The sequence below is a fragment of the Bombina bombina genome, chromosome 4 (genome assembly GCF_027579735.1).
Source record: "Bombina bombina isolate aBomBom1 chromosome 4, aBomBom1.pri, whole genome shotgun sequence".
In the NCBI taxonomy this organism is placed as follows: Eukaryota; Metazoa; Chordata; class Amphibia; order Anura; family Bombinatoridae; genus Bombina; species Bombina bombina.
Genome location: NC_069502.1, coordinates 155,076,560 through 155,092,470, shown reverse-complemented (window position 1 = coordinate 155,092,470; position 15,911 = coordinate 155,076,560). Strand labels below are relative to the sequence as shown.

Below are 15,911 nucleotides of genomic sequence, written 5' to 3'. Positions count from 1 at the left end.
ATATTAATACATAAAGTGCCAAGCCATAGCTGAAAGTATCTTAAGTAATGAAAACAAACTTACCGAAAGACACCCATCCACATTTAGCACATAGCCAAACCAGTACTGAAACAGTTATCAGTAGAGGTAATGAAATATGAGAGTATATCGTCGATCTGAAAAAGGGAGGTAGGAGATGAATCTCTACGACCGGTAACGAAGAACCTGTGAAAAAGATTTCCAGCAAGGAAAACCAAAGGTGATTCTCCCTTCACATCCCTCTGACATCTCTGAGAGGAATAAGGCTTCAAAATGCTGAGAAGCGAATATCAATGTAGAAAATCAAGCACAAACTTACTTCACCACCTCCATAGGAGGCAAAGTTTGTAAAACTGAATTGTTGGTATGATGAGGGATGTATTTATAGGCATTTTGATGTTTGGTAAACTTTGCCCCACCTGGTAGGATTGTATATCCCATACGTCACCAGCTCATGGACTCTTGCCAATTACATGAAAGAAATTAAGAAATTAACAGCAACCAATCATCATCATCAGTGCTGAGGTCATGAACTCTTTTACTGTGATCTCATGAGATTTCACTTAACTCTCATGAGATTTCATAGTAAACTTCCTTAAAGGGACACTAAATCCAAAAATTTTCTTTCATGATTCAGATAAAGCATGCAATTTTAAGGAACTTTCTAATTTAGTAATTTTTCTTCGTTCTCTTGCTATCTTTATTTAAAAAACAGGAATGTGATGCATAGGAGCCGGACCATTTTTGGTTGAGAACCTGGGTTATGCTTGCTTATTGGTGGGTAAATGTAAGCCTCCAATAAGCAAGCGCTATCCATTGTGCTGAACCTAAAATGGGCTGGCTGATAAGATTTACATTCCTGCTTTTAAAATAAAGATAGCAAGAGAACAAAGAAAAAATTATAATAGGAGTAAATTAGAAAGTTGCTTAAAATGTGATGCTCTATCTGAATCACGAAAGAAAAAATTTGGGTTCAGTGTCCCTTTAAACTGAATAGGCAAATAACAAGAGTGTGTATGAGGTTCAATCCCTTGCCTGCCCCGGGACAGACATACTGATTTGCTGCTTAAGTCCATTACAATGGGGTGTGAATACTTAGGACATTTTGAGGTAAAATATCTTAATTTTTTTACATAGAGATGTTCAGGTGATATTTTCTAGTTCACTTTTTACAGCTATGCTGCATCACTTTCAAGTGCTTCATTTGGGTATCATAGCCCTTTAACTAAAGTGCAGATTCCCTGACCCAGCTACACATTACACAGTGATAGCTTAGCTCATTGCAGGTGTGCTTTTACATGTGCCCCTAATCAGAATAAGCAAGACAGAGAAGATAGACATACTCAAGAAGCTTTACAAGGGGTATATATGCCTGAAGTGCTCTAAAACTGCAAAACCCTACAAAATTTGCTTTAAAAAAAATGTCAGTTTTAAACATTTCTAAAACATGAATTTTATGAAGATCTTTGTAATGCAGTGAATAAAAGAAAACACAAAGTAAATCTAAACAACAGTGTATTTCAGATGATTTTAGAACCAATATTGCAGTATGGCTGCACTACAAAAATGTTTTTGAGAAAAGTTGCACATAGTCTACCAAGCACAGCTATTTACTATGTGTGTGTGTGCATCTGGATTTCCAGCTTGCTGTGTGTGATGCCAATGCCAGTACTGTAAACACGCATGCAGCCTACCAGTGTATGATTGGTATGCAGCGTGCATGGGGAATGTTAATAAAATGTTTAATAATCTTACTCTGAATATTTTTGTCTAAATGTAGGGCTACTGGAAAAGGATTCTTAATGAACCTGCAATGATCTGCTGTGCATTTCAGATTCACGTTTGTATCCATTTGTTAATATACTATCCATATTGAGCGCGCTCTCTCTCTCTCTCTATCTATATATATATATATATATATATATATATATATATATATATATATATATATATATATATATATATATATATATATATATATATATATATATATATATATATATACACACACACACACACACACATATACACATATATAGTATATACTTTCAAGTGATTTAGTATACTCTAATGTCACATCAATACCTGCAAAAGTCACACAGAGAAAATCAATTTAAAAAATCAGATAAAGTACTGGAGAATGAAAAACGTGTGAAAAAAACTGAATAATAAAAATAAAGACTATAACAAATATGAATAGAACATACACTAAAATGGTGGCTTCGCTTATTACAGGGAATCATAATTAACTGACAAAGAAAATGTGCATAAATAATTTGTTAAAAAATAAAAAAGATGAAAGAGAAATTGTGCTCAGAACCTGAAGCCCATCACACTGACATCAAATGAAAACCCAGATTAAAGGAAGAGTGGGATAATATTTCAAGTACAAGAGATCACATGTGTACTGTAAAGATTTACTACATGAAGGTCATAAGAAATAAAGTCTATTGATTTTCTTTTTTAATAGAGTGACATAAGTAATAGATTAGGGTGGAGCATCAGATGTATTTCAGAAAGCTCTATGACAACGTTTGACTGATTAATAGGTTATATAATTGTTGACTGGATTGTAAAGTTGTGGAATTGACATTGACTGATGGAGAAATGGCTGTGGTATATTGAGCGCATTCAGCGAGAATAAATGTTACCTAATTGTTTAATTACATGTAGTGAAACAACTTTACAATATACTTGCATTATTTATTTTGTTCTCCTTTCCTTTAATTTGATTCTGAATATTGTGGGCTTTCCAATTCATGTTAAACATGGAAGTGCAGACACTTCTATATTCCACACAGTCATTGGTTGTATACACTCCTAAGCCATTCCTAATTGGCCGCAGCAGAAAAGGTAACCTAAGTAACAATATAGCGGCGCCCATTGCTTTATTGACATTAACTTTACCCTTAATTTCTCAATATTTAAACTGATATAATTTTAAATAATATATGTACAAATTATTCTCAGGCTAATCTTTGCTCTGAAAACAGAATTATTTATTTAGTATTTAATGTCCCTTTAACCACATGGGGCCGGTTTATTATAGTGCGAGTGGACATGATCCGCTGTAGCGTATCATGTCCACCGCACATTGATAAATGCCGACAGCATACACTGTCGGCATTTATCATTGCACAAGCATTCCTTGTGAAATTCTTGTGCAATGCCGCCCCCTGCAGTATTTTTTGTTGGGGTGTTTATGCCTCTTTAAGAGTGAATGATCAGTAAGAGTAACAGGGGATTATTGGGAAACTGACTGTGTTTAATTATGCACATGTATGCAGATGTGCAGAGGGAGGAGTCCTATGACACATGCCAAAGGCTACGACTTACATATATACATTAGTGGCGCTGAAGTTATATATTAAAAGGTTATTAATGTGTCACTTTTCAGAAGGTAATTACTCAGATTATCCCAGTCAGTGACTATTTCCCTGGGTCAATGTAAGAAGACAAAACTGCAGTGAGCCTTGTGATGTTGAACGTCAAGCTGAACTATAGATAGGATGTCAGCGCAGCATACAATTGTTTCAGGTTCACACACAATGTAAACATGCTTCATATACTTCCATATTACTGGAATAATAGAATTGGATCTTCAAGGCTTGGCTGAATAATAACTTCACCTCTATTTGCACTTTGTAACAATAATATGGTTCATTTACTGTAGTTCAATAAAAAAACACTTTATTCCCTTATTCACATTTTTTTCATTGCTGAATATTTAAGGTCAGTTTTAGGACCTCCTATTCATTTCTCTTTACACGTTCAGTGGTAAAATAATAGCATTAGTGACTATTAGAAAAAATATTTGTTTGCTCTTAAATTAAGATTACTAAACTCAAATTGACAAAATAATTCCTGCTCTTTTTTCCTGACCTTTTGTAACAAGCGTGGTTTAAAGCTTTTGTGCAATAAAAGAAGAGCATCATAAAACTATTCAACTATATTAAGGGATTTAAAACAAATGTTCATAAAAAAAAAGAGATATAGCAGAAAAAAGGTAATGAAAAGACGAATCCAATGTTAAAAAAAAATACTTAGTACGTAGTCCATATAAACATATGTAGAATATACTTCCTGCAGAACTGGTATGTGCCAACAAAGAAATGTGAATCTAAAGTCTTAGAGATAGTTCAAAATTGAAAGTAAGATCTTCAGCACTGCAGAATCTCTTGTACATATAAATAACAAGGATAAGAATGATAAAGATGAGTATAGAGAGAAAGTTCTAACACACACTATAGAACCAAGAGTCTTAACGAATCTCCACTTGTAACCCCTGGCTATGAGCAACAAACACTACGTAGTTTAATACCATCAAAACCAACCTGCTTTATAAAATAAACTCTAGAAGAGACGCACTCACAATTTTCTTGGCACCAATATTGCAAAGCTGGTGCTCTCAGTACTTAGCGCACAGATCACCAGCACAACAGAAAAAAAAAAACTTTAATGTATTTACAACAAGTTTCCCGGCCAAAATGAGGCTGCTTCATCAGAAAAGAAAATGAAGAATTTTGCATATACTTAGCCATCCTGAGGATTGTACCGGCACTATTAGACAGGGTAACATAAATCATAATGAGTTTCCTAGTAATCACTGATGACGTAGCAGAAAACATAACTGCAAACACTCAATGGACACATTATAATACATGTGTATTGGTCCTGGTGCTAAAATATTTGCAAAGGAATTTCTACTTAAAGGAACAATATACTGTAAAATTGTTTTTCCCTTAATTACTTTTTTTTTTACCAACTGCAGAGCATAAATGTATAAGAATTGCTTTTTAAGGTTTATTTGTGTATATTGAATGGCTGATTTTGTGTTTTAAAGCCACAGCCTAATAAAATGGGTTGAGTTTGTAGGTATAATTAGATCTCATTACTTTATCTCATTGTGTACATATACAGGCTGCTTTATCTTATATCTGTCCGTAAACCAAAGACCAATACTTGGAGAAAACAATGAAAAAATAACATTTTATTACCTCATCTCTTCTATACCTCACTGGGAGTGTAATTTATTCTGCTGACTGTGTTTACACAGCTCATCTATAGCTTGGTCCTAAGGTCAGAAACTTTCAGAATAGGTGGGGATACCACCGGCTAAATCAACCATTTCAAATGCCAATATAAGGGTAAAGGAAATAATTGTGAACAATTTAATACACTCCAGCAGGTAAAGTGGATCATTGGGAACAAACTAAAGGGGAGAAAACTGTCCCTTTAATGAGGAAGAAGAAGAAAGCTGTGACCCTAGAAAAGTTGGAGTGTATCTTTATATACCTACCCCACTACATTCTACATAGTGACTGCTAAATTAAGGCAGGAGCTCATATATATCTGTTCCTAATTGTCCACATCAAAAGAAGATATAATAAAACATTCTCCTTTGTTGAAATGCCTACCCAAATAGGTTCAGGAACAGCAATGTATTACTGGGAGCTAGCTGCTGTTTGGTGGCAGAACATATGTGCCTCTTGTCATTGGCGTACCAGATGTATTCAGCTAGCTCCCAGTAGTGAAATGCTGATCATTCAACAAAGGATACAAAGAGAATAAAGTAAATGTGATAATACAAGTAAAGAGAAAAGTTGTTTAAAATGGTATGCTATATCTGAATTATGAGAGAAAAAGTTTGGGTTTCATGTCCCTTTAATAAGGTGTAAAAGAATGTTAGAGAGCATGATTACAACAATGAAGGAACAGGTTTAGGATGCAGGTTTCTGTAGTGGCTGTAACCTACGTATCACACAGCATTAATGTCACGTTCCTGAAAATTTGCTTCAAGACCCACATGTCTATATATTTGTTAGTAACAAATTGTTATTTATTTATTTTTATTATTAAATAAAAATGCAGGTTCAAGATTTAAAAGGAATTCTGAAGCTATATATTTAGATGTGTATCAGAAATGAATGCCTGTAATGATGTGCTTACATAATGTGTTACAATCATTTAAAATTTTATCTTGTTAGCAAAATTTGCATTGTTTGCAATCCAGGAACTCGCACCTTGAAAAGATTCTTGAGTGTTGACCCTATCTTTGCTGTGACCAATTAAAGAAAGATATAAATCAACGTCTGCACATATTAACCAATGTCTGAACAGCATGTAGCAGCGTCAGGTTTCAGAATCCACTTCACACTAAACTACAGATTTAAAAGTAAAATTACCAGAAAATTGGGTAAAATGAATAATAAAAGTGCACTACAAAGTGTTCTGACTATGCACAATTTAACATATTATGGGGGGGGGGGGGCTGTCCTAATTAAATTTCGGCCCCTATACCCTGACAAAGTCACGTAGTTAGTAATGAAACGCGTTGGTGGGTGGGGCCAGAGAGTATTGTGTTTTTGGGTTTGTGAGTACATGAGGGTTAACACTATATAACATTTAAAATAGAGGAGCAAAATATTGAATGAATGTGAGGGTTTTAAATATTCCCTACCCAATAGAACACATTGTATGCGGCTGTGATACAGAAATAAGGCTACAAGTCAGAATTGGCTGGCTAGGTAACCAGGAGGATTTCTTTGGGCACATAGGTGAGCCTGTTTGAATGAATGCGCAGAGCACTCTGTCCCTTTTCTGTGTGTCATAAGCATTTATTTTGATAATTACTCTATCACAACCTCCTGTACACCAGCCATTATGCTTTTACATTTGTGTTGGGATTCTACAGAATAAGTGGGAGTGGTTGTGATTTACCCACTCCCACATCCCAATTATAGATTTATGTGTGCTATGTTATTCCCTTTTTTTTTTATAAAGTGTTAAATTCTTTTTTTCTGAATTGTTAGCTTCATGCTTGCCGTAACCTGAACAAATGCAAACATTAAATGTGCCTTACAGTAGAAATGAAACTTCATGATTCACATAGACCATGTAAAACAACTTTCCAATTTAATTCTATTATTAAGTTTGCTTCTTTCTCTTGGCATCTTTTGATAAAGAATAAAGTAAGTACACCAATGCACTATTGTCAGCATACCACCCAACATTTGTGGCTGAAAATGAGGGACACCGGAGGTTGATAGGAGCCAGTCGCCATTTTGTGGGTGGGGCCATATTAGAAGGGGAGGGATCATGGGTCATTAGTGGGCGTTTCTGTGTGGTCTGTGGGTGTATAAGGGCAGTTTATAGAAGTTCTGTGGGTGGGGCCAACGGATATACTGCTGCTTCTGAACCTACTGTTGTAAAGTTGACTAATAAAAAACAACATATAAAGATACTACACCATCACAATGTGTCTCTATAACTTAGAGTTTTGTTTGGGCACAGTGATGAGTAAAGGTATAGAAAAGCTGGATTGAGCTAGCATAAATTCTTCAAAAGGATGAGTTGCTGTATGCAGGTGAAAATGGTCTAAATTATATTCATTTCTAATTGCTTGAACTGATGGATTAACGTTTAAAGGAACAATAAAGTCAAAATTAAACTTTTAGGATTCAGAAAGAGCATGCAATTTTAAACAACTTTCCAATTTCTTCTGTTATCAAATGTGCTTTGTTCTTTTGGTATCTTTTATTGAAGAGTAAAACTAGGTGTGCTCATAAGCGCTCTGGAGTGTGCACGAGTCTTTAGTACTCTATGGGTGAAGTGTTTTGCAACATTTGTTTGCAACTTTGTTATACAATGTTGCAAAACACTTCTTCCATAGAGTACTAAAGACACGTGCACACTCCTGAGCTCTTATAAGCCTACCTAATTTTACTCTTCAATGAAAGATATCAAGAGAACAAAGCAAATTTGAAAGATGTTTAAAATCGCATGCTCTATCTGAATCATGAAAGTTTGTGTCTTTAATGTCCCTTTAATGTATCAGTTTCTGCTTACTAAAGAATATAAACACTAGTTTGAATTTTTGTCCTTTCAAAGGAAAATTGTAATTAAAATATTTTTATACTATTAGTTAAACATATTAAAGAAAATTCTGTTTAAATTCCAAGTAAAATGAACAGGAGGTGTATGCTGTGTGCAATTAGTTTATTTAGCATAGGTACAAATATAAGTAAAATGATCATGTTAACATATTTTAAATGTATCTTTTAGATAGAACAACAACCTTTTAAGGAAGCTTCTATATAGAACAAAATAGTTCAGGAATCAGAATTTGATAGCAACCTACTAATTATTTGTGTTTATACAGAACTGAAACCAGTCATAGCTACACTACATCCAAGCAGTGATGGCATTTAAAATACATTAAAAAAAAAAAAGTGCATTTGGTTGTATTTTCATTCTGGCAAATATTTTCCACTAAGCAAACATTTGACTTTAATATGAATTCATGAGTATTACTTATTTTGCGGTTTCTTTATATTTTGTCTTTTTCTTCGCGCCAATGAGCCTAAATTAAATTCAGTTCCACCTGCTGAAGTTAAATTAATGAAGTAAATCCCTATTACCTGTTCTGTTCCATGTCTGCTAGATAATCGGAAGTTAATAATCCTCCATAATCCTTTTCTCTTCAGCGCCTGTTAAACAAGACCATGCCATGCGTTACAACGAGGAGTAAAAATTAGAGAAATTATTTATTTCTGCAGCATTGTCAGACTCTAAGACTTTAGTTAATATGGAAATAAATGAAAAGGCTGATAACTAAAACTAGTAAAACCATTATATTTCCCGAGACAGTTTCTAAGCTTCTTAAGACAATTTAAAAAAAATAATTTAACATTCAAATAAAATATTGAACACAGTTTATGTACTATAAATGAATTAGCTACTTTAGAGATAACCTCTTTATTTAGTATTATTGTCAAATGAAATTAAAGCTGTGCACTAAACTAGATATGCTGTATTTTCGAGAGACATATTAGGCGCTCCGGAGGACTGCTAGCTTGTATACAAGAATTCTGCTTCCATTACTTTTTTTTTTACTTTCCCGACAAGGAGAGAGAAGGGAAAGAGGAGAAAGAAATAATTTGATGGTGTGCACTTGCAAAACCAGAACAATAAGTGTATTGGCAAAGTCAGTGCATCTTGATCTTTCATCAATGCTTCAATATAATTTTTCATTTGAATGGGTGTGAACATTAGTGCATCTGTGTTTTCGTCGCAATATTACAAATTGTAAGTTAGGCCCCCAACTCTCTAAAGCTATGATTAATTTTTAGCTCAAGAAGAGCTTACCGTACAGTTCTATATGTGAAGGTGAGATGCATATAATATTATAGTACTCAAAAAAAACAGAATTTATGTTTACCTGATAAATTTCTTTCTCCAACGGTGTGTCCGGTCCACGGCGTCATCCTTACTTGTGGGATATTCTCTTCCCCAACAGGAAATGGCAAAGAGCCCAGCAAAGCTGGTCACATGATCCCTCCTAGGCTCCGCCTACCCCAGTCATTCGACCGACGTTAAGGAGGAATAATAGCATAGGAGAAACCATATGGTACCGTGGTGACTGTAGTTAAAGAAAATAAATTATCAGACCTGATTAAAAAACCAGGGCGGGCCGTGGACCGGACACACCGTTGGAGAAAGAAATTTATCAGGTAAACATAAATTCTGTTTTCTCCAACATAGGTGTGTCCGGTCCACGGCGTCATCCTTACTTGTGGGAACCAATACCAAAGCTTTAGGACACGGATGAAGGGAGGGAGCAAATCAGGTCACCTAAATGGAAGGCACCACGGCTTGCAAAACCTTTCTCCCAAAAATAGCCTCAGAAGAAGCAAAAGTATCAAACTTGTAAAATTTGGTAAAAGTGTGCAGTGAAGACCAAGTCGCTGCCCTACATATCTGATCAACAGAAGCCTCGTTCTTGAAGGCCCATGTGGAAGCCACAGCCCTAGTGGAATGAGCTGTGATTCTTTCGGGAGGCTGCCGTCCGGCAGTCTCGTAAGCCAATCTGATGATGCTTTTAATCCAAAAAGAGAGAGAGGTAGAAGTTGCTTTTTGACCTCTCCTTTTACCTGAATAAACAACAAACAAGGAAGATGTTTGTCTAAAATCCTTTGTAGCATCTAAATAGAATTTTAGAGCGCGAACAACATCCAAATTGTGCAACAAGCGTTCCTTCTTTGAAACTGGTTTCGGACACAGAGAAGGTACGATAATCTCCTGGTTAATGTTTTTGTTAGAAACAACTTTTGGAAGAAAACCAGGTTTAGTACGTAAAACCACCTTATCTGCATGGAACACCAGATAAGGAGGAGAACACTGCAGAGCAGATAATTCTGAAACTCTTCTAGCAGAAGAAATTGCAACTAAAAACAAAACTTTCCAAGATAATAACTTAATATCAACGGAATGTAAGGGTTCAAACGGAACCCCCTGAAGAACTGAAAGAACTAAATTGAGACTCCAAGGAGGAGTCAAAGGTTTGTAAACAGGCTTGATTCTAACCAGAGCCTGAACAAAGGCTTGAACATCTGGCACAGCTGCCAGTTTTTTGTGAAGTAACACCGACAAGGCAGAAATCTGTCCCTTCAGGGAACTTGCCGATAATCCTTTTTCCAATCCTTCTTGAAGGAAGGATAGAATCCTAGGAATCTTAACCTTGTCCCAAGGGAATCCTTTAGATTCACACCAACAGATATATTTTTTCCAAATTTTGTGGTAAATCTTTCTAGTTACAGGCTTTCTGGCCTGAACAAGAGTATCGATAACAGAATCTGAGAAACCTCGCTTCGATAAAATCAAGCGTTCAATCTCCAAGCAGTCAGCTGGAGTGAAACCAGATTCGGATGTTCGAACGGACCCTGAACAAGAAGGTCTCGTCTCAAAGGTAGCTTCCAAGGTGGAGCCGATGACATATTCACCAGATCTGCATACCAAGTCCTGCGTGGCCACGCAGGAGCTATCAAGATCACCGACGCCCTCTCCTGATTGATCCTGGCTACCAGCCTGGGGATGAGAGGAAACGGCGGGAACACATAAGCTAGTTTGAAGGTCCAAGGTGCTACTAGTGCATCCACTAGAGCCGCCTTGGGATCCCTGGATCTGGACCCGTAGCAAGGAACTTTGAAGTTCTGACGAGAGGCCATCAGATCCATGTCTGGAATGCCCCATAGTTGAGTGACTTGGGCAAAGATTTCCGGATGGAGTTCCCACTCCCCCGGATGCAATGTCTGACGACTCAGAAAATCCGCTTCCGAATTTTCCACTCCCGGGATGTGGATAGCAGACAGGTGGCAGGAGTGAGACTCCGCCCATAGAATAATCTTGGTCACGTCTTCCATCGCTAGGGAACTCCTTGTTCCCCCCTGATGGTTGATGTACGCAACAGTCGTCATGTTGTCTGATTGAAACCGTATGAACTTGGTCCTCGCTAGCTGAGGCCAAGCCTTGAGAGCATTGAATATCGCTCTCAGTTCCAGAATATTTATCGGTAGAAGAGATTCTTCCCGAGACCAAAGACCCTGAGCTTTCAGGGATCCCCAGACCGCGCCCCAGCCCATCAGACTGGCGTCGGTCGTGACAATGACCCACTCTGGTCTGCGGAATGTCATCCCTCGTGACAGGTTGTCCAGGGACAGCCACCAACGGAGTGAGTCTCTGGTCCTCTGATTTACTTGTATCTTTGGAGACAAGTCTGTATAGTCCCCATTCCACTGACTGAGCATGCACAGTTGTAATGGTCTTAGATGAATGCGCGCAAAAGGAACTATGTCCATTGCCGCTACCATCAACCCGATCACTTCCATGCACTGAGCTACGGAAGGAAGAGGAACGGAATGAAGTATCCGACAAGAGTCCAGAAGTTTTGTCTTTCTGGCCTCTGTTAGAAAAATCCTCATTTCTGAGGAGTCTATAATTGTTCCCAAGAAGGGAACCCTTGTTGACGGGGATAGAGAACTCTTTTCCACGTTCACTTTCCAGCCGTGAGATCTGAGAAAGGCCAGGACGATGTCCGTGTGAGCCTTTGCTCGAGGGAGGGACGACGCTTGAATCAGAATGTCGTCCAGGTAAGGTACTACTGCAATGCCCCTTGGTCTTAGTACCGCTAGAAGGGACCCTAGTACCTTTGTGAAAATCCTTGGAGCAGTGGCTAATCCGAAAGGAAGCGCCACAAACTGGTAATGTTTGTCCAGGAATGCAAACCTTAGGAACCGATGATGTTCCTTGTGGATAGGAATATGTAGATACGCATCCTTTAAATCCACCGTGGTCATGAATTGACCTTCCTGGATGGAAGGAAGGATAGTTCGAATGGTTTCCATCTTGAACGATGGGACCTTGAGAAATTTGTTTAAGATCTTGAGATCTAAGATTGGTCTGAACGTTCCCTCTTTTTTGGGAACTATGAACAGATTGGAGTAGAACCCCATCCCTTGTTCTCTTAATGGAACAGGATGAATCACTCCCATTTTTAACAGGTCTTCTACACAATGTAAGAACGCCTGTCTTTTTATGTGGTCTGAAGACAACTGAGACCTGTGGAACCTCCCCCTTGGGGGAAGTCCCCTGAATTCCAGAAGATAACCCTGGGAGACTATTTCTAGCGCCCAAGGATCCAGAACATCTCTTGCCCAAGCCTGAGCGAAGAGAGAGAGTCTGCCCCCCACCAGATCCGGTCCCGGATCGGGGGCCAATATTTCATGCTGTCTTGGTAGCAGTGACAGGTTTCTTGGCCTGCTTTCCCTTGTTCCAGCCTTGCATTGGTCTCCAAGCTGGCTTGGCTTGAGAAGTATTACCCTCTTGCTTAGAGGACGTAGCACTTTGGGCTGGTCCGTTTTTACGAAAGGGACGAAAATTAGGTCTATTTTTTGCCTTGAAAGGCCTATCCTGAGGAAGGGCGTGGCCCTTACCCCCAGTGATATCAGAGATAATCTCTTTCAAGTCAGGGCCAAACAGCGTTTTCCCCTTGAAAGGAATGTTTAGTAACTTGTTCTTGGAAGACGCATCAGCCGACCAAGATTTCAACCAAAGCGCTCTGCGCGCCACAATAGCAAACCCAGAATTCTTAGCCGCTAACCTAGCCACTTGCAAAGTGGCGTCTAGAGTGAAAGAATTAGCCAATTTGAGAGCATTGATTCTGTCCATAATCTCCTCATAAGGAGGAGAATCACTATCGAGCACCTTAATCAGTTCATCAAACCAGAAATATGCAGCTGTAGTGACAGGGACAATGCATGAAATGGGTTGTAGAAGGTAACCCTGCTGAACAAACATCTTTTTAAGCAAACCTTCTAATTTTTTATCCATAGGATCTTTGAAAGCACAACTATCCTCTATGGGTATAGTGGTGCGTTTGTTTAAAGTAGAAACCGCTCCCTCGACCTTGGGGACTGACTGCCATAAGTCCTTTCTGGGGTCGACCATAGGAAACAATTTTTTAAATATGGGGGGAGGGACGAAAGGAATACCGGGCCTTTCCCATTCTTTATTAACAATGTCCGCCACCCGCTTGGGTATAGGAAAAGCTTCTGGGAGCCCCGGCACCTCTAGGAACTTGTCCATTTTACATAGTTTCTCTGGAATGACCAACTTTTCACAATCATCCAGAGTGGATAATACCTCCTTAAGCAAAATGCGGAGATGTTCCAACTTAAATTTAAATGTAATCACATCAGATTCAGCCTGATGAGAAATGTTCCCTGAATCAGTAATTTCTCCCTCAGACAAAACCTCCCTGGCCCCCTCAGATTGGATTAGGGGCCCTTCAGAGATATTAATATCAGCGTCGTCATGCTCTTCAGTAACTAAAACAGAGCAACCACGCTTACGCTGACAAGGGTTCATTTTGGCTAAAATGTTTTTGACAGAATTATCCATTACAGCCGTTAATTGTTGCATAGTAAGGAGTATTGGCGCGCTAGATGTACTAGGGGCCTCCTGAGTGGGCAAGACTCGTGTAGACGAAGGAGGGAATGATGCAGTACCATGCTTACTCCCCTCACTTGAGGAATCATCTTGGGCATCATTGTCATTATCACATAAATCACATTTATTTAAATGAATAGGAATTCTGGCTTCCCCACATTCAGAACACAGTCTATCTGGTAGTTCAGACATGTTAAACAGGCATAAACTTGATAAGAAAGTACAAAAAACGTTTTAAAATAAAACCGTTACTGTCACTTTAAATTTTAAACTGAACACACTTTGTTACTGCAATTGCGAAAAAACATGAAGGAATTGTTCAAAAATCACCAAATTTTCACCACAGTGTCTTAAAGCCTTAAAAATATTGCACACCAAATTTGGAAGCTTTAACCCTTAAAATAACGGAACCGGAGCCGTTTTAAGCGTTAACCCCTTTACAGTCCCTGGTATCTGCTTTGCTGAGACCCAACCAAACCCAAAGGGGAATACGATACCAAATGACGCCTTCAGAAAGTCTTTTCTAAGTATCAGAGCTCCTCTCACATGCGACTGCATGCCATGCCTCTCAAAAACAAGTGCGCCACACCGGCGCGAAAATGAGACTCTGCTTATGCTTTGGGAAAGCCCCTAAGAAATAAGGTGTCTAATACAGTGCCTGCCGATATTATTATATCAAAATACCCAGATAAAATGATTCCTCAAGGCTAAATATGTGCTAATAATGAATCGATTTAGCCCAGAAAAGTCTACAGTCTAAATAAGCCCTTGTAAAGCCCTTATTTACGATCGTAATAAATATGGCTTACCGGATCCCATAGGGAAAATGACAGCTTCCAGCATTACATCGTCTTGTTAGAATGTGTCATACCTCAAGCAGCAAGAGACTGCACACTGTTCCCCCAACTGAAGTTAATTGCTCTCAACAGTCCTGTGTGGAACAGCCATGGATTTTAGTTACGGTTGCTAAAATCATTTTCCTCATACAAACAGAAATCTTCATCTCTTTTCTGTTTCTGAGTAAATAGTACATACCAGCACTATTTCAAAATAACAAACTCTTGATTGAATAATAAAAAACTACAGTTAAACACTAAAAAAACTCTAAGCCATCTCCGTGGAGATGTTGCCTGTACAACGGCAAAGAGAATGACTGGGGTAGGCGGAGCCTAGGAGGGATCATGTGACCAGCTTTGCTGGGCTCTTTGCCATTTCCTGTTGGGGAAGAGAATATCCCACAAGTAAGGATGACGCCGTGGACCGGACACACCTATGTTGGAGAAACATAGATTATGCTTACCTGATAATTTAATTTCCTTCAGTATAAGGAGAGTGCACAGCATTATTCCTTACTGTTAGGAAATACTGAACCTGGCCACCAGGAGGAGGCAAAGACATCCCAGCCATAGACTTAAATACCTCTCCCACTTCCCTTATCCCCCAGTCATTCTGCCGAAGGAACAAGGAACAGTAGGTGCCAGAAAAAAAAACATAATTTAGAGGGGCCATGGACTCTCCTCATACAGAAGGAAATTAAATTATCTGGTAAGAATAATTTATGTTTTTCTTCTTAATATAAGGAGAGTCCACAGCATCATTCCTTACTGTTGGGAAAACTATAACCAAGTTCTAGAGGACACTGAATGATAACGGGAGGGACAACACAGGCACCACAGCCTGCAAAACCTTTCTTCCGACAGATGCTTCAGCCGAAGCAAAAACATCAAACTTGTAAAAGTTAGAAAAAGTTTGTAAGGAGGACCAGGTAGCTGCCTTACAAATATGATCCATAGAGGCCTCATTCTTAAAGGCCCAAGAGGAAGCCACTGCTCTAATAGAATGAGTGGTAATCCTCTGAGGAGGTTTATGTCCCGCTGTCTCATAAGCTAAGCGGATAAAACGCCTTAACCAAAAAGATAAGGAAGTCAAAAAGACCTTCTGCCCCTTACGCTTCCCGGAATAGACAACAAACAAGGAAGAAGTTTGTCTAAAATCCTTAGTAGCCTGAAGATAGAACTTCAAGGCGCAAACCACGTCCAAATTATGAAGCAAACGTTCATTCGCAGGAGGAGGATTGGGACACAAGAAAGGAACCACAATCTCTTGAT

The 15,911-nt window shown here is 38.5% G+C and overlaps 1 protein-coding gene across 3 annotated transcripts in view; it reads right to left on the bottom strand.

Annotated features, from left to right (window-relative positions):
- The window catches only part of NBAS (NBAS subunit of NRZ tethering complex), a 1,903,611-nt gene that overhangs the window by 1,524,956 nt on the left and 362,744 nt on the right, over positions 1-15,911 (bottom strand). For all 3 annotated transcript variants that reach the window (XM_053709663.1, XM_053709664.1, XM_053709665.1), the window contains exon 11: positions 8,439-8,507. In XM_053709663.1, coding sequence (XP_053565638.1) covers positions 8,439-8,507 — 69 coding nt within the window. The remainder of the gene's footprint in view (positions 1-8,438; positions 8,508-15,911) is intronic.